Source organism: Balaenoptera acutorostrata, chromosome 2, assembly GCF_949987535.1.
Source record: "Balaenoptera acutorostrata chromosome 2, mBalAcu1.1, whole genome shotgun sequence".
NCBI lineage: Eukaryota > Metazoa > Chordata > Mammalia > Artiodactyla > Balaenopteridae > Balaenoptera > Balaenoptera acutorostrata.
This window is the reverse complement of record NC_080065.1, coordinates 135,011,422-135,033,720: the sequence shown is the minus strand read 5'-3', so window position 1 is coordinate 135,033,720 and position 22,299 is coordinate 135,011,422. Positions and strand designations below refer to the sequence as shown.

Below are 22,299 nucleotides of genomic sequence, written 5' to 3'. Positions count from 1 at the left end.
GAGCAAGTCTCTTCCCCTCGGTGGGCCTCGGTTTGTCCATATGTATAATGGGAGACTAGGTGGTCTTTAAGGGCCTTCCTCATCTTCATCATCCTTTCTAAGCCCCACCCACCGACCACTGCCACGGAGAAATGGCAAAGCTAGGGTCAGAAGCCAGGTGGGCCAGGAAAGGAGACAGCTGAGCCTCAGTTCCCTTATCTGTCCGATGGGAACCAGAAAGTTCTGTGCTGCCCACCTCGTGGCTCTCAGCAGTAAGGAGACAGGGTAAGAAAGATGACTTCATTGGCGTTTATTAACAGAACACAGATGGGTTGGGGAAACACCAGCAGAGAGGGCACAGGGGCTGGCACAGCTGCACCAGGCCACCCTGCCCCACTGGAGGATGCCATGTGCAGGGGACCTGATCAGGCGTTTTCCCACCCCACCCTCATCTCTCAGGGAAGGAGGTACCCCAGGGCAGCCCCTCCCAAGCCTGGGGATTGAAGATGCCAAGGTCTCTGGCTACAGGCCTGGGGTGTCACCTGCCCTCTGCTCTCTGCCTCCACTCTCGTGTCCATGCCCAGGGACCCGCGTACTGAAGCAGAGTGGGCAGCGCTGGGACCAGACAGCCATATGTGTGGACCACCTCCGAGTCTCTTAGTGGCCTGGTCGTCCACAGCCAAGGCCAATTCCCCAGCAGTGCCTGGAGCTGGAGGAAACAGTGAGGGCCGCCAGGACAAGGGAGGAGGGAAGAGAGGGGCCCTGGGTTCTGACTATGACCCCTCGTTCCCACCTCCACAGTGCAGGTCAGGCACCTCCCTCCCTTCCCCGGTTCTAATCATGCCCAGGGCTCCCCACACTAGAGGGCATGGGGTCCAGAGAGGGAAGTTGTGGGGTCCTCCCTCTTTCCCTCCCTCCACCCTCCTAATACCCAAGCTCAGGCAGTAGCCCCTCTGGTCTGTCCTCTGCAGGCTTCCCGCCTCTACCCTGTTCCCTCTATTCCACCTTGCACACTGAGCCAGAAGGATATTCTATCTAAAGCACATGATCATGCAAATCCCCTGCCCGCCCACGTCCCTGGCTCCCCGTCCCCATCAATCTTCATTCCCACTTGAATCCTTTAGTAACCTGGTAACACCTGCTCCTCCCACCACTCTCCCGCTCTCCTCGCTCACTCACCCTTGGTCTCTCCCCAGGCCGCCTCCTGGTCCCGGGGGAGGAGAAGGGGGCTATATTCTGACCTCCACACCTTGGCTGGATCAATGCCGTGGCCAGAGGCCCTCCCCACCCTGCCGTCCTCTTCCTCTCTCTCTCTCCAAACTTGCCCATCCTCCAGGGCCCTCAGGTCCCACCTCCTTCAGGAAACCTGGCCTGCACACGTGAACCCACAGGGATCTTTCTCCCACTTGACTTGATAACCCTTGATGCCCGGGGCCTCATGGGCCTCGAGACAACCTGAGTGTCCCTGCCCAGCTCAAGATTCTGATTCGTTTAAGTGTATGGGGCAGGCTCCCCAAGAGAAGAGAAGGGACTGGGCCCTGAACAGAGATGAGAGGGTGGTACCAGCTGCCACATGAGAAAGGGAGCTGGCTGGTCAGGAGGCCTGGGGTCCAGTCCCTTCTGTCGTGTGACCTTGGGCCTCAGTCTGTCCATCTGTGAAGTAAGGGCTGAGCTGGCTCATTCTCAGCTTTGAGTGTGTGTGTGTGTGTGTGTGTGTTGGGAGTAGACAGAGGTTTTAGGAGAGGCAGAGGCCACAAAGAGGGTCTTGCTCTGGGGACCGGCATCACCATGGCAACCTCCCGCAGCCTCAGGCCTCTCAGAACCCCAGAGGGTGCGTGGCAACCCTTGGGGGCCGGCAGGGCCTCCTGTCTGCCTGCTTCCCATCTCACATCATGGATTCCTCCTCCTCTGCAATCTCTCGGTCCACCTCGATGGCCGTGTTCTCGAAGCTGGTGATGCCCCCGTACTTGCGCATGTGCACCATCAGTGGCTTGGGGGACTGGCTCCCGGCCAGCGTGGCCACGTACATGCCTGTCCGGTTCTCCTCCAGCGACGGGCCCCAATCTAGGGCTGGCCGGCTGGCCTGCTGGAGCCGCTGCAGCAGAGCAACCACAGGGCTGAGAACCAGGGCTCAGGGACTGCTTCCAGGGTCACCGGCAAAACATTTACCGCGTCACCTGGATTAGTCTGTGCAACAACCCGGGGAAAGGGCGGGGGCACTGTCACTTCCCCAAGGGAGTGAGTCACATGCCTGGGGAGAATTCTGCACTGCCACTCACAAGTTGGGTGGCCTTTGGGCACGGAATTTAAGCTCTGCTTCCAGCATCTGTAACTTGGGAATCATGATGCCTTCAAAGGGTGGTTAGGAAGGCACTGGGGCGAAGCACTCAGCAGGGTGCTGGGAACAGAGTAAGGCCCAGTAAATGGTGGCTGTTGTTATGGTTACATGGCAGGCAGTCCAGGAGTCCACTCTGGGTCCCTCCCCTAAATGCTGAGTCCTGAAGAGCTGGGAGCTTTGGGGAGAGAGCCATGCACTGGGAAGATGGAGACAGAGTGGCCATGGTGGGTCTGACTCAAATGTCTGACCTTTCCCTCTCCAAGCTCCAGTTTCCATGGAAGGAGGGAGCTAAGGTGATGACTAAGCCTGGACATTCTAAGGTTCTGTCTTCCTCAGACCAAATTCCCCAAGCCCTCTGCCTGCCCTGCCAGGGAGAAGAGCCCCAAACTCTTCAATGAAGGGAGACAACCAACATTAAGTGGAGCCTACTGGGTGTAGATTCCAAGGGAGATGATGTGTGCCACGCCCTTAGCGTGGGGCCTAGCACAGCTCTATACTCAAAGCACAGTGATGCCCATTAAAGTGTATAGACAGCAATGTTATCCCACCACTCAGGAACCTGCCAAAGGCTTGTCATCTCACTTGGAATGAAATCCAAAGTGCTCACATGGTCGCCATGTCCTGACCCCTGTCTACCTTCGTGATCTTGGCTCCCTCCACTCTCTCTCCACCCCCTCTGATCCAGTCTCGCTGACCTCAAATGTGCCAGTCCCTCCTGCCTCAGGGCCTTTGCACTGACTGTCCTTCTGCCTGGAATGCTCTCCGCTTAGACATCTAAACCAATCACCTTGGCGATTTCGTCAGGTCTCTGTCACCTCCTCAGAGAGGTCTCCCCTGGTCACCCTGGCCAGAACACCGTCCTCCATCACTCTCTATTCCTGTACTCTGGTTTTGTTAGGTTTTGTTTTGTTTTTAAGTATTGCACTTACCACTGCCTTCATGTGTTTGTTTGTTTATTGTCCGTCTCCCGCATTAAAATACAAGCTCCCTGAATTTAAGGACTTAGATTTGTTTACAGCTGCACACTAGTGCCTAGACCAAGGTTTCTCAACCTGAGAGCACCACTGACATTGTGGCCTAGGAGGTGTTCTGCCCATTGAACCCTGTGTAGCAGGATCCCTGACCTCTAGATGCCAGTAGCATTCCCCCTCCAACCCCACCCTCTCAGGACAATCAAAAATGTCTCCAGACATTGCCAAGGGTGCCCTGAGGGCAAAATCACCCCTGATTTTGAGGTGAGAACCCTCCAGCTTAGAACTGAGCACTCACCGGGTCCCAGCTCTGTGCTGAGTATGGGCTTATTTAATCCTTGCACTATCCCTATGAGAGGGGTATTATTATTACCTCCACCGCCCCACACACAGATGCTGTCTGAAAGTACGGCTCAGAGACATTAGTTAAGTTGGCCAAGGTCACACCGGTGGGAAGCGGTGGTGTGGCATTTGAATCCAGGCAGTCTTGACCCCATCCTGAACTTTAAAAATACCCTGCTTTTCTGCCTGTCACAGTACTGACTTCGTTGATGAGCTTTTTTTCTTCTCACAGCAACCATACGGGCAGTTATCACTGTACTCATTTTTTTTCTTTTTTTTTTTCTTTAGGGGAAAGCACAAACGCAGTCCCCCACTACTACAAATTCTGCAGTCGGGTTTCCCACGTTTGGGGAAATCGCAGGGATCAGCACATCAGAGTGCAATGGATGAGCCGCGCACTGCAGAACCACCTTTGTGATCACGGTATCTCCCCTGACAGGTAAGGATCACCGTCCTCATTTTAAGGACTGAGAAAGCAAGGTTCAGAGAGGTGCGTTCACTTGCTTAGGGTCACAAAGCTGGCAAGTGGCAGACCCAGGATTCCGATCCTAGTGTGTCAGTGCTGGGAAGCTTGGTCTCTGAAGGTGGCACCCCTGAGTGGGGCAATGACTTCTCTGTGGGGCTCACCGATCCCCCAACAACCTGTCCCCTCCGCCTGGCTGTGGGCAGCGGTGGCAGCAGGACAGGAGGGAGGCAAAGCAAGGCTTGGGAACCATGAGCTTCCTGGGAGCTGGAGCCCTCCTCCTTCCCTTCGCAGACACCCTGGCTCTCAACAAGGAGACAAGTTTCCTTTAGCAGCACAGGTGGGGCTCCTGAGGTTCAGAAAAGGAAAGGGGTTTGCCTCAAGTCGTACAGCAGTTGGAGGCAGAGCAGTGGCTGGACTCCAGGACTCCCCTGTGATCTGCGCAGTGTGACCACAGCGCACTTCTGCCAGGGAAGGGCTCTGAGCCTCCCTCCAGAAGCTGGAAGGTGGGGCAAGGGACAGCCAAGGAACAGTGGAGGTGTATGAGGTAGGGGGCTGGGCAGTAGTGAGCTGGTTAGCAGGCTGGGGATGGGTGGAGGGGCACAGGAGCCCTGATTTGTAGCCAATCTCACTGTTGTAATTATCCCCACCCTTGTCAATTTCAAGCTCTCAATGGTTTAACAACTGGGTCCCGGTATTCCTGAATATTTAACAATTAGCTCTCATGGAGCAGTACTAGGGGCTCCAGCACACCTCTGATGGTGTGTGTGTGTGTCCCAAGGCGGTCTCTGGGCCCTAGCAGGCTCACTCAGCTCCGCTCACTATGACAGCCTCTTGCCACCAGAGGACTCCACACCCACGGCCTCAGAAGTGGAGGGCCCAGACACAGATGTAGAGAACAAACGTATGGACACCAAGGGGGGAAAGTGTGGGGGGGTGGTGGTGGGATGAATTGGGAGATTGGGATTGACATATATATACTAATATGTATAAAATAGATAAATAATTAAAACCTGCTCTATAAAAAAATACATTAAATTAAAAAATTTTTAAAAAAAAGAAGAAATGGAGGGCTCAGTGTACAGAGGGCACTTGAGGCTCAGAGAGGGGGTGGATCTCCAGCAGCTGCACAGCATCCCAGCATGTCCACTGACCCACAAAGGGTCCCCATTCCCCCGCTCCGAGCCTGCAGAATCCCACACCAAACAGCTTGCACTCTGTATGCTTTCTGGGTCTCTCCACAAAACCCTGGCCGTGGGCAGGGCTCCCTGTCACCGGAGGAGGGTGACAGCCCACGCCTGGGGTCCTTCAGTGTTGCTTCTGACCCTGAGTTCCACAGGGAAGCTAGCGACCCGAGTTCACGTCCTGACCCCTGCCCAACTCACCATGGGACCTTGGATAAGTCCCTTGTCCTTTCAGGTTCCCCCAAGACACGTGGGCACTGGCCAGTATCCATGGTCTTTGGATTGTGCCCCTCCCTTGCCAGGGGCCCCGGGTGGTGGGAGGGGCCACAGGACAGGACTCCGGCCCCAGAGCCTGCCACAGACCAAGCAGATCTGAGCTGATTCATAGCCCAGGCTACTGGTTAGAAAAAAATGCTCTTCCCAGTTAAAAGAATCCTGCAGGCCCTGGAAAAGGTATTGGAGCAGACGTGTTTTCTGTTCTAGAGGTTGGGCCCAGGGCAGGGCCACAGGTTGGGGGGCTGGGAGCAGGCAGGGGTGGGGCAGACTCACCTCCCAGAGCGAGCCCTCCTCTCGAAGCACAGCCACCAGCATGCCGGCTGGGATCATGAGGCAGGACAGCAGGCCCATCAGGATGCCCAGCAGCTCCGCCCAGGCTGGGAAGCGGTAGCTGCCATATTCTGAGGGCTGGTACTTGACGATGCTATACACCAGCAGGGCCTGCAGGTGGGGGGCTCCCAGCATCAAAGTGGGCCTCAGGCATGGCCCAGGGCTCGGGATAGCCCAGGTCTGAGCTACCTTAAAGCCTGAGATAGCTCAGCCCAGGGCCATCCCAAGGCCAAGAGCCCAGCCCAGAACCACCCAGTTTCTGAGATATCCCAGTCCTAAGCTGTACCAGAACCTGAGATGGTCCATCTTTGGAGCCTTTGCAAGTCCTCAGACAGCCCTGCCCCAAGCTGACCCAACGCCAAGACCTGAGACAGCCCAGCTCTGAGGCGCCCTAGTTCCTGAGACGGCCTACCCCTGAGCTGCTCTGACCCCAGCCTTAAGGCTCTGAGGCCTGAGAAAGCCCCACTCATTTTGCCAGCCAAACGCAGGACCAGGCTCAGCACAGCTACAAAAGCTGGGGGCATCAAGGGGGAGGGGAGTAGACCAGGATCCCGATGCCCGCTCCATCCCTCAGCCCCGACAGAGGTCCACCGTGGACCAGGGCAGTCCTACCAGACTGGACGCCCAGAGGGGCCCTGCTCTCAGCCCTGAGTCCCCAGCCAGCAGCCCTCCCTCCCACCCCCGGTTACCAGGAGCGTGGCCGGGGACAGGAACAGCCAGCAGGCCCTGAAGTAGAGGCCCGGCTTGAAGCCCAGCATCATGTGGATATCCCGGCAGAACCTCTGGATGCCTGCACAGGGGAAGGAGGAGAATGGTCCCACCCGCAGCCCCACAGGCGCCAGCAGCCCCTCCTCCACTCCAGCTGCCCCCACCGGAAACCCTGGCCCTCGGGACCAGGAACCCAGTGCAGGGGGGCTCCAGGGTAGACTCCCACTCTCCCACGGTGGGGAGCCTGACTCCGCCTCCCATGGCCCCTCTCACCATACACCCGGGTGACAGCGAGGCACGTGGTGATCACCACCACCATTAGCCCGAAGCTGGCGCTGTAGTCGTCCAGAAGGACCAGCCAGTACATGCCCCCCTGGAACACAAGTCGCAGCTCTGGGGTCCCCTCATCCCAGCCTCTCTCCCTGATGCCACCCCTTCCCCGGGCAGGAAGTGAGCAGGAAGCAGCCAGACCGGCGGGGAGGGCAAGATGATGACAGCGTGACTGCTGTCTGCCTGCCGAGCCCTTTATACACATCATCTGATTTGAGTCTCACAACAAGCCTAGATGTAGACCCCATTTTATCAGTGGGAAAACAGCCTCAGGGAGGTGAAACCACTTGTCCTGAGGTCACTTAGCAAATGCAGGAGCGAGGCTTGAACCCAGGTCTTTCAGACTCCAACGTCAGGACTCTGGGTCATAGGCCAAGCTGCCCCTTGGGAGAGAGGGCCTGGGGTGGACTAGGTTCCTCCCAAGGAGGAAGAAGCAGGTAGATCAGGGAGTGCTTGGCCTGGCCAGAGACGGTGCCGCAGGTGTGTGCCCCAGCCTTGCCCACCAGTGGCCTGCCCACCCCGCAGCACCACTCACATCCGTGGTGAGGACCAGCCCCATCAGGTACATGGCCACGCAGATGAGCCCTGAGAACACAGCCTTCTTGGGCCGCAGGTAATACGGGAACTCATCTGTAACAGCTGTCACAATGGTCTCCAGGAAGGCAAACTTGGGGGGAGAAGGGGGGTGGTCAGAGTTCTGTCCCCACCACATACATACAAACACACACAGATACACATCCCACAGACACAGATACACACACGCCACACATACACACACAGGTACACACATAGATATACACAGACACATCACACAGGTACACATCACACACATACCATACACACAGATACATCACACGAAGACATACACAGATACACAGTCATACATCTCACACACGCACAGACACACATATAGATACACACATCACACACAGATACACACGCATAGAGACACAGACACACACCACAAGGTGCACCCCCACTGGCGTGGAGCAGCTCACCTGGCTGTCCAAGCCAAGAGTCAGCAGCATGAAGAAGAAGAGGAAGGACCAGAAGGGCGATAGAGGCAGCATGGTCATGGCCTGTGGATAGACGACAAAGGCCAGGCCAGGGCCTGGGCCAAGGGCACACGGGGTCAGCAGTCTGGGGAACGCGGGGGTCCCACATCCGTACTCAAACGCACATGGTCGCTTACACCCACTTGGGCACACTTGGTTCAGCCAGACCCAGAGATGTACACTCACTGCACACTTCCAACACTTTCTTAATTTTTAGGATACAGGCCAGCACACTGTCGGTGCTCCATAAACACAAGTTGATAAAATAAATGAAATAATGAGTACACGAGGTAACACAAGACCAAATAGAAAACCTCATTTGAATACACTTCTGTACACAATCATTTGCACAGACAGTTCCACGAACACACATACTCAGACACTCCCATTGGCACAAGACACTGATTCACATCATTCAAACCCTCAATGAACTTGCACAGCCATCTGCACACAGGTTGTGACTCATCTGGACAAGCAAGGCAAGTTCCTAAGATGCGACAAAACAAGACAATCTCCTACAGAAAGTCATCTCCAGACACAGGTTGACACACACTCATTTGTACACTCATCCCTTTGCTCTAGGACACCCAGAGAGCAGCTAAGACACATTCATTCGTGTGCACGCACACGCACACGACATACCCATCCACAACCTTGCTGGGCCACACGTATGTCAACTTGCCCAGCCCAGCTGTCCCCGACACACCCTCCACCCATCAGGGCTGGGCAGCCTCCTCACCTGCTTTGGCTACTTGGTCCACAGGCACACCCAGCTCCTGAGACATGTAGCCCAGCACGGAGAAGATGGCAAAGCCAGCCAGGATGCTGGTGATGGCGTTGCCCAGGGTGACGATGAAGGTGTCTCTGCCAGGAGAAGTCCAGGCACAGGCCAGGGTGAGCGGGCCACGCCCTCACCCACGAGGCTCTCCCCAGCCAGCCACTCTCCTCCCCACTCCAGCCCCTGGGGTCTGGGAGGCAGCCCTGACCTATAGATGTTCTGGTGAAACGTGTTGTAGGACGCAAAGGTGAGGAGCCCCCCGAAGCCCACACCCAGGGAGTAGAAGATCTGAAGAGCAGCTTCGATCCACACCTGTGGCAGGAAAGGATGCAGATGGAGGGCAGAGAGAAGGGGCTGGCACCCCATGGTGTCCAGAGGAGGAAGAGGTGGGGCAAGAGCCGGTCGACAGGTCCAGGGATGCTGTGGTGACGAGCCTGGCTCACGAGTGACAGCGGCAGGAAGCAAGCCCTGCTCCGACACTACACTGCAGGACCTGCACAGATCCCTTCCCCTCTCCGGGCCTCAGTTTCCCCATCCAGGATCTAGGAGATACTCTCTAAGCTTGGTCCGGTTTTGAAGGAAGTAGTGCCTCATGTAAATTTTCAGTAGATGCATACTGACAATAAGCCCCTGTAACCCCTTTACTTCCTCCCTAGAGTTGGAGGGACCTGAATTTGAATCCCAGCTCTACCATTTTTTATCTGTGTAACCTGGCCAGGCCACATCTCCTCTCCAGGCCTCAGGACCCTCGTCTGTACTGAGGGGATAGGAACAGTACCTCCCTCATAGGGTGGTGGTAAGGATTACGTAACTACATACATGCAAAGTGCTAGAGCAGGGTCAGGCACAGCCATCCATCAACAAATAAGAAACGTTAGGTGTCAGTACCATTGTTGTTTCTATTATTATTACTAATGCCCTCCTTGGGGTTTGGAGTCAGACAGATCAGGGTGGAAATCCCAACTCTGCCAACTCCCTAGTCATGTGACCTTAAGCTTATCACCAACTCTTTTGCGCCTCAGCTTCTTCATCTGTAAAATGAGAGAATAATGTCTACTGCATAGGATTGTGAATAATAATCAAGGAAAGTGCCAAGCAAAGCGCCTGGTACAGGGGGCTCACCATGTGGAAGATCCTTCCCCCCCACCCCCTCTTTTCCCAGGGAGCCCTCTTTCCACTCGCCAGCCTCACTCCTCTCTCCGCACGCAGGCTTTGAGGGCCTCACCTTGGAAGACAACAGGTGGTGGAACTGAGGGGTGAGATAGAACTGGATGCCCTTCCAGGCCCCTGGGAGGGTGACTCCACGGACCAGCAGCATGAGCAGGATGAGGTAGGGGAACGTGGCCGTGAAATACACCACCTGAGAGACAGTAAGGGGGGTGACCTTCCCTCTCCTCTGCTCCTCTCACAAATCCCCATCTTACCAACTCACCTGCCCAACCCAAGCTGGGACGAGCCACCGTGCTCTCTCTCCTTCCCTCACTCCCTCCACACATCACTGCTGTGTCCAAGGCTGCTCCCACCCTTCCACTCTCTCCAGCTCCACTGCACCCTGGTCCAGGCCCCCTGCAAACCCAGCCTGCATGGTCATCAGACATTGGACACGCCCAAACTCCCCTCTGCCCCGTCTCTGCCTGTTCCCAAACCTCCAGCCTTGCCCTCAGCAGACACCATCAAGTCTCAAGCCCCTCGCTGTCTTGGCTTGCACCACGATGACCTCTCCTGGCTTTCTAATGGTCTCTACAGTGTCTTTCTAGTCTTACTTTTAGGGGTTCTCTTCCTCGTGGACAATGTCTCTCAGCACTTTGCAGAGGGACAAGTTCTAATTTATAAATGATTGAGTAAACCACTCAGAAGGTTTCCAAGTCCTTCTGAAACAGCTTTATGGCCCTTCCTGCCCTTCATAACCTAAAACGGGTGCCTGCGGCTTTCTCTTCCCAGCATCTAGCTGGCCTTCTTCAGATAACAGTCGCCTGATTTTCCCACCTGGCGCTGACTCCATTCCCAGCCCCAGCCAAGCCGAGCACTCCACCCTCCTGCCCATGGTGACTGGTTCAGGGATGGGTATAAGACCTATGTATCCAGTGAGACTCAATTCTAGGATTTTTGAAACTTGGGGCAAGGGAGAACACTAAGCAGGTAAGATGTAAGCCTAGAGCTACTAGGGGCAACCTCATGAAAAATGTAGCCTGAGAAGGAAGCCAATCTGGAGGAAAGTACTGCTGAGACACCAAGAGAACGACATTCCTGATAACTCCAACTGAACCTCTAGATCCAGCCATGCCTGAAGCAGACCCTCTAGACTTTCAAATTGAGTGTGACAACTGGATTCTAGCGCTTGCATTTCAAAGAGCCGTCACTCATACCCACCCTCCAAGCATTCAATGAACACTTGCTGAGGTTCTTCAAAGTGCCAAGCACTAGGTTAGGAAAGAAGCTTGAATAACAGATAGGTCCTGCTCTCGGCGTGTTTCTAGTCTAGTGAGCCAGCCTAGCCACCATCCAAGCTCACCTCCACATCTTTCTTCAGGCAGTGCCTCCCTCCCCCAGTCTCAATGCACTCTCTCACCCCCTCTTCCCAGTTAAAGTCCATTCATCCTCTCAGGCTCAGTCCACACCCTGCCTCCTCAGGAAGACCTCACCCTTCCCAGCCTCTCAAGCCTCCGGGGCCTCCCAGCTTCACCTTGCCCGAGGACTTCACACCCTTGAGGATACAGAGGAACACGATGACCCAGGCAAGCAGCAGGCAAAGGCAGAGGTTCCAGCGGATCTGCCCAGGACTTCCGATGCCCCGGCTGCCTTGGATGTGGAGAACGTAGCGGCTGTGGGAGACAAGGTCTGAATGTCCTCTGGTGACCCTGCCATGCTCCACAGACATGGAGTAAAGCTGTGGCCAGCCTGCGAGACTATCTTGGCTTTTTTCTATTTGATTCCTCTCCATCTTTCTCTGACCAGCTCAGCACCCACGAGGTGGGCCTCTACAGACCCCATCACGCAGGCTGCCTTCCTCTTCAATTTCCATCTGGGTCTGGCTAATGGGAGGCAACAGCAGGAGACTAGATGATGGGTTGGGGTATTTGCACACACATGTGTACACATGTACATGCATACATGCATGCACACCATCAGAGGGTCTCGCTGTGACTGCCTTCTTCTATAGCACAGCTTTTGTTGGGCAGCCCTTCCTCCAAGGCTTCAAATTTCCCCTGGTTCCGGTAACACTGCCTCCTTGCCTCAGGGGTGGTATGGCTGTCCCTCTTGCTGGTGCCTCACCTTTCCATGTGGATCCCCTCTGTAAAGTCCCTCCACTCACTCAACTCCCTTCAGCCCTGTGAGAGTGCCAGTCTGCTTCCTGCCTGCTCCCCAACTGATGCAGTGGGCCACGGCGTTGCCATGGAGACACCTGGCAGCTGCCAGTGACCATGTCATGTTCTTTGGCTTTTAGCTGCATACCCAAGCCCTTCCCCACTGGTCAGACATACTCCTCAGCAGGTGCAGACACTTTGGATGGACTTTAAATGGATAAACGGATGGACCATGTAATATGTGAGGGTTGGAGATTAAAACATTTCAAGACATGGGGCTCATTTGGGGGAAAATTCCTAAGAGCAGCCTTTTGCAGGTAAAGGGTTGGGGGTATCTGGTCTGTGTCCTCTGGTCAACTAATGGTCCCTACCTAGGAACAAGGCTACTCTGGAATGTTCCAGAACAAGATCAGGGATCAGGAGGCCTTGGTTCCAGTACTGCCTCTGCCAGTAAGTACCGAGCAAGCCTCTGGGCCTTGTTTTCTCAGCTATAAAGTGGGACTTTGGGACAAGCCAATGGGCAGCGATGCCCTTTTGATACCCACCATTCACAGGAGTTTGCAATGTGCCTGGCACTGTGTTAAGGGTTTTACCTGCATTACCTGCATAATTCTCATAGCAACCCCTTACTCTCCTATAGTCTTCTCTCTCCTGTTAGACTAACCTGAGATGGTCCTGTATGATCATGGCCTCTGCTAAGTGCCTTACCCACTAGTACAGTCGGTACTCAATAAATACAGATTGAAAGAACGAATGAGTGACTGACTGACTGATACTGATACCATCCTGTGAAGCAGGGACTCTTATTACCCCCTTGAGCAGAGGAGGAAACTGAGGCTCCAAAAGTTGACGATTACTGTTATCATCAGCATCATTACTATCAGCTAGCATTTATTGAGCACTCACTATCCACCAGGCTGGGCAGCACAATTTATATGCTTTCTTTCCTTTAATCCTCACAGTAACCTTCAAATACTATTAGCACACCCACTTCAAAGATAAAGCATCAGAAGCAAAAGAAATTGTTCAAGGTCACACAGCTGGCCAGGTGAAGAGCTGGGATTAGAACCCAGAGTCCGCCTAACACTAGCACCTGAGCTTGGCCTTTGAGGTGCATGCTGAGCCCCTTGGGGACACAGGCACACTCCTGCCCTCTGTCCCTCCCTGACCGCTGCTGGGCCGGCGGGGGCCTGACCTCCAGTACTCCTCGCTGGGGCTGACGGTGCTGGTGAGGTTGAGGGGCAGGGCCCCGTTGCCGTCCTTGGAGCCTCTGTGCTCGAGGCAGAGGTCCGTGTTCCACCAGTTGCCACAGTGCTCCCAGGGCAGGTTGCTGGTGAGGGAGGCGAAGAGGTAGAAGAGGACGTAGGCGATGATCATGTTGTAGTAGATGGCCACCAGGCCCACGATGAGCAGCATGGCTGCGCCGGCACCTGGGCGGGGCAGCGGGCAGCCTTCAGGCCAAGGAAGCCATCCCCTTCCTGGGTTTCACTTCCCTCTCTGCCTACAGGTTGTGGCGGGAACCTCCCCGCCTCCCTCAGGCTCAGAGCACCCCACTGAAGCCTCACCTTTGAAGAGGGGGCTGATTTTCCAGACAGCCAGGGGTCCCAGGCTGGAGAACTGGCCCAGAGAGAGCTCAAGGAAGAAGAGGGGGATGCCGCAGATGGCCAGCATGAGGAAGTAGGGCACAAGGAAGGCGCCTGCGAGGAGGAGGAGGAGGAGGAGGGAGGGTGGGGAGGGTCTGGGGGTGGGCTCCCCCTAAAGGCCAGCTCTAGCCCCGCCCCGCCCCTCCCCTGACTGGCAGGCACCACCACTTCTCACGTGGATTAGGGCTGGGCACTGCAGGACTGTCTTCTCTTATGCCAGGAGATCACTGAGGGCCAAGGGGCCGAGGTGGGGCCGGGATTTACTCACCTCTGTAGCCCCAGCGCCCAGGCCAGGACTGGGCTCAGAGCAGACATTGAGTGAATGAATGAACAAATGAGTGAATGAATAAGTGCATTCCCTGCCAGAGAAAGTACAAACCCCTCAGTACAGAAATCAATGCCCTGCAGAACATGGCTCCAGTCTGCTGCCCCTCGCCTCTCCCCAGCGCCACCTCAGATGCTTGTGGCTGCCTCCTATGGTCTCGTGTGCCCAGCATCCCTTCCCCTTTTCTTCTCATATCAGCAGCCAGCTCCTTTACAGGACTGCCCACCACCATATGGCTCTGGAAGTGCTGCCAGTCACACCAGCCAACCCCTGCCCACCCCTTCCTGGGCACACATCCCGAGGCAGGCCAATTAGATACCTTCCCTGCAATTCTATATAGATTCATTCAGAGAGAGCAGTGCCGGGAAGCAAGTCATTCCAGAGTTGTCTGTGGCCACCCCCGACCCACCTGTAAGGAGGAAGCCTGGTCCAGGGAAAAAGGAGGTCAGCACACAGAGAGGGAAGAAGCATCAGAACCAGGGAGAGGGAGGACAGAGACAACTATGGACATCCCTGAGTTCCTGGAGCTTTGGAGGTCAGCACTCGTCCCACACTTCCCAGTCATCCCAATTCATCTCGTCCTTGCTTCACCTAGTTTTACTTGGATTTCTGTCGCTCTGCCAATATGCGCTTCTTTAAGGAGTTTGGTAGAGTTGGGAGGAGACACAGTGCTGGTGGGAGCACATTGGCTCTGGAGACGATAGTCCTGGGGTGGAATGTTGGATCCCCATCGTGTGACCTTGGGCAAGGAACTTGGCCTCTCCAAGCACTGCTGCCTCATCAAGACGGTGCCCACCCAGGTGGTTGTCATCAGGGTTAAATGAGACAGGCCTGGAGAGCACCGAGCCTGGGGCCTGGCCGATGGTGAGTGCTAACCCCAGCTATTGTTAATGAGACTTAGAACAGCCACTTGATGGAGAGGCAGGGACAGAGAATCTGTTTAAGATGGAAGAGATGCTGTGTTTGCAGCGTGAATGGAAGGAACAAGAGAGGAGGCTAGACTGAAGATTCAAGAGCAGGAATGACTGATGGAGGGAGTGAGGCTCCGGAGGAGGTGAGGTGGGAGAGGAGGGTGGGGAGAAGAGTGAGAGCCCAGTGATCACTGACAGGCAGACACGGCCCTTCATCACGAAGCAGAGGCAGCCCCCTCTGCCCATCACTCAGGGCCCAGGAAGCGCCAGGGCCTGTCGAGAGACCCGAGCGAGTATCCATGCTGGGGATGAGACAGGAAGGAGGGGACTCGGAAAGGAAAAGGGACACGGCAGGGTGAGCTCCCCCTTCCAGCCCCAGGGCACTGCTTCCAACTAATTCAGCCCAAGGTCACATAGGAGACAGTGGCCAAGGCCACTTAACACCTCACTCCACCCTGAGCCTTGGCCCACTGGACTAGATGCCCCTTACACAGGCATCAGGCCCATACCTCCTCCGTTGGTGTAGGCTCGATAGGGGAAACGCCAGACGTTCCCCAGGCCTACACAGTAGCCGATGCAGGACAGCAGGAAGTCCAGCTTGCCTGTCCAGTTCCCCCGGTCTGCGGCAAAGTCCACGTCCAGGTCTACATCGCCCTGGTCACTGGGGGTCATCAGCAGGTCTGGGATGATGGGCTGCCGGTAAGAGAGACCAAAGGGGTGAGGGAGAAGGTGAGGCCAGGTTGAACTGGGACCCCCAAAATAAGAATATGGAATCAAACAGGGCTAAGTGCAAAGAACCCTATTGGTTCAGATAATCAACCACTCTCACCTCGGCTGACAGGTTAATAGGCAGGAGCTCCTTGGGGTTTCAGGGGACTACAAACTTTTGGGACTAGCAGGGTGGCTCAGGCACTAAGAAAGCCACCTTGATCTTAGTGTGGCTAACACAGAGGTCCAATCAAGGGATGGTCCTATTTTGATGACGACGACGACGACGACGACGATCTTAATAACAGTTACCATGTGTGAGAACTTACCACGCACTCACTGCACTAAACATTTCGCTCACATTACCTGATTTCATTCCCAGAACAACTCTATGAGCTAAGTACTCATCTAAGGGAAACTGAGGCTCAAAGAGGTATTATGACACACCCACAGTTTTTACAAGGCTGGCTAGTGGGAGAACTAGGTCTCAGGCCCAGAGCTTCCTGATGCTGAAGCCCAGGTCTTCAACCACCCAATGCTGGAGTTCTTCTACTCCATTCTGGGCACCATATTTTAAGAAAGACACTGGCAGTTTGGAGCATGTGCAGCTGACTAGATTGGAGTGTATTCAGGAAAGGCAGTTACAGGAGGACAAGAGGAAGAAGTGGGGCCCCTTAGCATAGAAAGGACGGGGCATGGAGGGAATGTGGGCTCCCCTGGGCTTAGATTTATGCTGTGTGGCTCAAGAAGGCCTACTGAGGACTGTGAATTTTAGCTCATAAGCAGGAAGAAGCTACTGAAGCCCCAGTCTGCCTCAGAAAGTTGTAATCTTCCTGTCTCTGGAGGAAAGATGCATGCTCAGAGGGGAATGGGAACCAGCTGTCCCTAAGGTCCCCTCCTGTGATTTAAGGAGGGCAGGGAAGTCCACTGGGCATTCTCCCTTCAGGCTGGGGCTGGGCAATGGAGGCCTTCCTCCAGGTGCTTGGAACCCTGGCCCGAGAGATGAGTTAGTGTGTCCATGAGCTGTCCAGGCTTAGGGCCGGGAAGGAAGCCCAAAGTTACCAGGATGACTATCTAAAATTCAGACAGCAGTTCCCAGAAGTGACTCCAGGAATGGGGCAGGAGAAAGGGGCAGCTACACCTTTTCTGCTTGCCTCTGAAAGCCATGCCCCATGGCAGAGGAGGACGGAGCTGCAAAGAAGGCCCATTATCAAATCTTGTTCATGGTTTTCAGAGAGAAGAAAGGACCCTCCTGCTTACTGCTGAGGAACAACTGTGGGGAAACAGTGATTCCACTGGACTGGGCATCAGGAGACCACGATTCTTGTCCCAGGTCTGTACCAATTCACTGTGCAACTTTAGGAAAGACTCTTTTGAGTCTTGGTTTCCCCATATGGACACTGAAGGGATTGGATAGATCACTAATTCCAAAAACACGTCACTTGAAATGTTTGTAGATGTTTGGTGGAACAAAGGATTCTTGAATCAAAAAAGTTTGGGGAAAGCTGGGTTATCACAAGGTAAAACAGGTTTCTTTGCCGCAGGACTTGTCAGATCCTTTAATGGACCGATATGCGCTGTGACTCTCCAAGTAGGGACTAGAACAGACAGTATTCTCCAATTCTACTTAAGAAAAAGTGTCTCAAGGAGCTAGGATGTCGGGATATACTTGGCAGAAATGCAAGTCTAGATAATCTTTAGCTAATAGTCTTCTGGCTCTGATGATCTGTGAGGCAAGATTCATCAAGGAGATTTCACCACAGTGGTCGAGGACCAGATCAGATCCCAGCACTGGGACTCAGCAAATAGCTACCACCCGATTTGTTTTATCCCCTAAAATTGCCCTTCCTGGCACCAGCGCAAGTAGGTGTCTGCACACAAATCAGGTGACAGAGGAAACCTTGCTGGGGATTTGTCATACGAGCATTGCTGGGATGAGGATGTGAAAGGAGAGTCCGAGTGTCACAGGACTGGAGGTGACAATGACACGGCTGCAATGACACGGTTAGGGCAACGGGCTCAGGTGGCAGAAATGTGGTAACAGCATTGGGCTCTCAGTGATAGTGACAACCATGGTGGTGATCCTGCCTGAGGCTGGCTATTGGGCAGAGGGGCAGTGGTGATGGGGGCAGCCTGGCATGATTATGGGTGATGCTGACAATGATGAAGAGCATGAAAAAGCTGCTTTTCAAGTAACTGGGCTCCAAGGGTTGAAACAAATACGTTGCTGGTGGTTCTTTAGCTGTGATCTCAAACATGCTGGGGTGAGGATAGCAGCAGCTCCTAGACCTGTATGAAACCCACCCCTTCCCTCTGATGCCCCTTTCCCCAAGTCTTCCTCTCCAGCTGGGTGAGCATCAGCCCTCTGGAACCACTCCCTCCCAGGTGAACTCCAAGAGGGATGGGGTAGCAGCCAGTTGACAGTGGCCCCTAGTATTGGGTGGCGAGGCAGACCTGTCACCCTGTGACCGCCCCCCCCCACCAGTCCCATTCAGGCCAGCTGGCAGGAGGCCCTGATAATGAGGTTCCTCTGATCCCCCCTGAGAAGTTGCTGCCCTTTCTATGTTCACAGAGCAGTCCCGGCTCTCTGTTTCCATGGTGACAAGAGTTCCAAGAGCAGGATGCTGCCAGCTCTTCCGTCCCCTCCTCCCCCAATCAGAGGGAAGCCTGCTCCTGCTCCAGGAACAGGGGATGGGGTCCTCCAAAGCTGAGCCAGTCCAAAGCCCACATGGAGCCTCCAACCCCACCATGCGGTAAATCCCAGGAGGCTGGCACAGAGAGGACAGAACTAACTGAGAGACAGAGAAAAACGACAAAATCAATGGGGCAGGGTTGGAAGCTTGATGAGTTGCTTCACACTTCTGCCTGGGTGTGAGGCTCCCACCCCTGATCCCCCCACTCTCCACCCAGAGTCACACAGGAACACACATCTGAGTTTGCCAGACCACACCCCCTCTTTTAGGGGCCAACAGAGGTAGGTCACCAGCAGTGTCAGGGCTGGGAGAGGTACGACTTCCCAAGCCAAGGCTTTCATACCTCCTTCAGGATGAGAGAGACAGTAGGAATCTGGAGTCTGACTTCATCATTGTGCAGATTAGGAAAGTGAGTTTCAGAGGAGAAGGGGTGAGCCCAAGGTCAAACAGCAAGTTAAGGGCCGAGCAAAGCCAGGACTCAGACCTCTGACTCTCAGTCCCGTGCTCACCTCTGAATAACACTGCTGTAGCTGGCACTTCCTCACTCCCCGACCCCCTTCTCCTGGAGACCAAGGGAGGGGACACTGAGGCCAGGGGTCCCACCCCTACCCTGCTGGCCCTAGGTGGCTCAGCCCACCTTCAGGAAAACAGTAACCTGCACCCCTCAGTTTCCTTGTCTATAAATTGGGGATAATAAGACCTAGGGCCCAAAATTGTTGGAGGATTACTTGAGCTAAGGCTTCATACAACATGGCTATTTACATAATGAGTGGCCCTGTGCCAGTGAGGGGCGGGGGCTCTTGTGAGAAGAGAGAGGAAGGAGGAGAGAGTAGGATGGAAAAGAACAGGGGCTGGACTCAAGAAGACCCAAAAGACCCACAAATGACCCCAACAAGTCACTTATGTCGGGAAACAAAAAGGACCCACTTATCACAGTGGTTCCACGCTCAGCTGCCCAAGGGCAGAGAGCTTGAACGAGTGTATGGTGGCGGTGGGTCTTGCGGGAGAGGGGACCGTCCACCACACCAGCAGCTGTGAGTTCACAGTATCCCCCGCCCCCAGGACTGTGGGGCCTGCTTTGGTGCTACACACTGGGGATGGACCAGCAATGGTCCAGGTTAGAGAACAGACTTGCCCCAAGTCACAGGGTAAGTGGCATCTGTAGAAACAGTACCCAGGCATTCTGACTCCTTGGCTAAGACTGGTACTTTTAAGCCAAAAGCTAGAAAACTTCCCCTGAGACTCTCCCTCTCCACATACATGTGACTTGGCTGGCAGGTCCAATCCCACAGGACAAGGTGGGGAGGGGCTGAGTTCTGGGCCCAGGGCTCCAGGAACACATAGACTTGGCCTTCTCTCTCATGCCAGCTTCCACCCCACCTCCATAGCCCTTGGGTCTCCCATTTCCTCCCTCCTTGCCTTTGCCTCCCTCGTGCCCTGCTGAGGGGCAGCCTGGGGTCTTAGCAGGGAAGCCAAAGCTGCCAGGAGAACGAAGGGGGTGGGGAGGGAGCAGGTGGTGGGCACTGCAGGGCAGGAGCACTGGCCGGAAACCAGGGCCCCCCTGCCGGCTTCAGCGCAGAGTGCACGGATGAGGACCTGCTCCAAGCCCCCACCCCCGACCAGTCCTGCTCAAGGCTGTCTCACCTATTCTAACATCTCCCACCCCCCCCCCACATCAGCCCCTGGGGGAACTGGACCCGGGTACTGGGGAGGGGCGGGTGCCTGGCCCCAGCACCCCTACCTCGTGCCTCCTGTGGCTTGAGACACCTGTTCGCAGGACCTGGCCCAGTGAACCCCAGGCCCCATCACACTGCATCCGGACCCCCGGAAGGGGAAGGCCACCCTCCACCCCATGCAGGCTGTGACCCCGCCCCTCCCTGCAATCCAGCTCTGCCGGCCTCCTCCGGAGCCCTGAGCCGGTTGCAGGTGCCCTCTCCCACCCTCCCAGGGGGCTCGAGAGGGGGCGGGCCTCCGCACCCCTCCCTCAGGTGCGCCCCTGCCCTCGTGCCCTACCTTGCTGAGGTGAGCTCCCTGGAGCTTCTTCATCTTGGAGGGTGGGTCTCTGGGGCTTCCCGGCTGGGCTTTCCCTGAGCGCAGAGAGCGAGCGAGGGAGCAAGAGATCTCGCCGCCAGCCGGCTGCAGCGCCTTGGCCTCGGCGACTCCCGAGCACCGGCTGGGGAGCTGCGGGAGGAGGCGCTGCCGTCCGTCGGCTGCCGGGCGCTGCGAACGCCCTGCCTCTCCCTGCGCAGCGCCCTAGGCTGGGGAGGGGAGCACCGCTGCGCCCGCGTAGACAGACAGACGGGCTGACTGACTGACAGCAGGGGGATGCGCGCCCCCGCACGCGGAGCTGCCAATTGGAGGGGCCCGAGCGCGTGGGGAGGGGGGTCCGCAACGGAAACCCTCGGAGGTCTCCAGGCCTCTGCCACTGTCCCCTGCGTGACCTTGGGCAAGTAACCTGCCCTCTCTGGGCCTCCCTTTCCCTAGATGGGCAATGAGGGAGGCAGGCCATGCACATGGACGGTAACAGCCCTGCCTTGGGTTCCAGCATCTCTGTACCTCCTCTTTGCTCTGTGACCCTGCCCACGTTACTTAAACTCCCTGTGCTGCCATTCTCTGTCTAGAAAATCGGGACAAGAATCTTACCTCCCTTACAAGGATGTGAGGAATCCAGGAAGACTGTGCATAGAAAACATTTAGCACAGAGCCTGACACATCATAGGAGCTCAGTTAACATTTATGGACCCACTGTGTGTTGTCCACTCTCGCCAACAAATGAACAGCCGATAGTCAGATATTTATTCAATCATCCACTCTACCAATATTTATTGAGCACCTAAAGTGTGCCAGATCCTGGGCTAGGTCTTATTTTTCTCAACACAGTGACCTGGAGGAGATGTTATTATCCCTGTTTTACAGAAGAGGAAACCAAAGCACAGAGAAGTTAAGTCACTCACTCAAGGTCACAGAGCTAGTGAGTGACACTAGTGACAGAGTCAGGCCTCATGGACCTTCCGGGCTAGTAGTGGTGCTGAACAGGCCTGTTTCCTTGGGATGAAAGTGAAACAGGGAGTTTGGGGTGAGGAGAAGGGACACGGCAAGTGCCACTGTATGGTTGTGATGGTTTGTGACTTAGATCATGAGCACCTGGGTTCCTGTCCCCAGCAGTATGACCTTGGGAATGTTAATGGTTTCCTATCTGTAAAGTGGGCCATCAGCCAATTTGGGCCTGGCTAACCTCTCAAAGTGTTGTAAGGGTACAGTGAGCCCGCAGCTAGGATGGGAAATGATTAGCTAGAGTGATCATATGCGTTGGTTTGTGGAACTGAACCAGTATTTGCTAGTGGGCCCAGCATATACATTACAAATCATGCTCCTTTCACTCTCAAAAGTGTCCCAGTTCAGACACTCATAGCATTGCCCTACCAGCAGCCAACATGGGGAGGCCTTTGGGCAGAATGAGATCAAGTGTCTGCTGCCCCTCCCATCCCTGGAGCAGGAGGCAGGAAGGGTTTAAATCAGAGCACAGGCTTGGATAAAGGGCCTGGCTGGACCTCTCCTCCCCAGGTCCCACCTAGCTGCTCCTTCCTTTAAGCCTGGCCTCACAGGGCAGGCAGGGACTCTCCAGACCCAGGAGGAAGGAGCCCCTTGGCCATGAATGTAAAGGGAAGGGGCATTCACTGAGCCCTACTGTGTGCATTAGATGAGCTCACATCCAATATCTAAGTTTTAGCTCTTTCCAACAGCCTAGAAAGACAAGTTTGTGCGTCCCCCTTTTGTACCTAAGGAAACTGTCTTGAAGGAGTGAAGTTGTATGCCCAAGGTCACAAATCACTGAATCTATGAGCTTTGGAGATAAGGTGAGGAGGGCCTTGGGGCCGTGCCTGGGGAGAGGCAAAAGCTAAGAGGCCCAGGCAGGACCCACCTCTCCTCTCCCCCAGGGTGTGTCACCACACCTCTTAC

General features: G+C 55.2%; 1 protein-coding gene and 1 non-coding gene across 7 annotated transcripts; both read right to left on the bottom strand.

Moving 5' to 3' along the window:
• Positions 1 to 294: 294 nt before the first annotated feature.
• On the bottom strand, positions 295 to 20,552 carry SLC6A7 (solute carrier family 6 member 7). Of its 6 annotated transcripts, none has more exons than XM_057541804.1 (14): positions 20,353 to 20,552; positions 15,448 to 15,631; positions 13,625 to 13,756; positions 13,255 to 13,489; positions 11,438 to 11,576; positions 9,980 to 10,114; positions 8,963 to 9,066; positions 8,716 to 8,840; positions 7,920 to 8,032; positions 7,457 to 7,588; positions 6,865 to 6,964; positions 6,573 to 6,673; positions 5,827 to 5,994; positions 295 to 2,074 (listed from the first exon to the last, which is right to left on the bottom strand). In XM_057541804.1, exons 1-14 carry the CDS (start codon positions 20,383 to 20,385, stop codon positions 1,865 to 1,867), a joined length of 1,911 nt encoding a protein of 636 aa, XP_057397787.1. In that variant the 5' UTR covers positions 20,386 to 20,552; the 3' UTR covers positions 295 to 1,864. The 6 variants fall into 6 exon arrangements, with proteins under 6 accessions (XP_057397787.1, XP_057397788.1, XP_057397786.1 ...); XM_057541805.1 differs by having other exon boundaries at positions 1,982 to 5,629; XM_057541803.1 differs by having other exon boundaries at positions 1,982 to 5,994.
• Positions 3,916 to 4,077, bottom strand: LOC114238663 (U1 spliceosomal RNA). Its single transcript, XR_003623974.1, has one exon. It is a non-coding gene; the product is annotated as a U1 spliceosomal RNA (small nuclear RNA).
• Positions 20,553 to 22,299: the final 1,747 nt, after the last annotated feature.

Excerpts from the sequence above, each read along its gene's own strand:
- SLC6A7 (XM_057541803.1), bottom strand. The coding sequence starts at position 20,385 with ATGAAGAAGCTCCAGGGAGCTCACCTCAGCAAG. Across the intron at positions 6,674-6,864 it reads CGCTGTCACCCGGGTGTATG|GCATCCAGAGGTTCTGCCGG; the intron begins GTGAGAGGGGCC and ends TCCCCTGTGCAG. Across the intron at positions 5,995-6,572 it reads TGTCCCCGGCCACGCTCCTG|GCCCTGCTGGTGTATAGCAT; the intron begins GTAACCGGGGGT and ends CCCCACCTGCAG.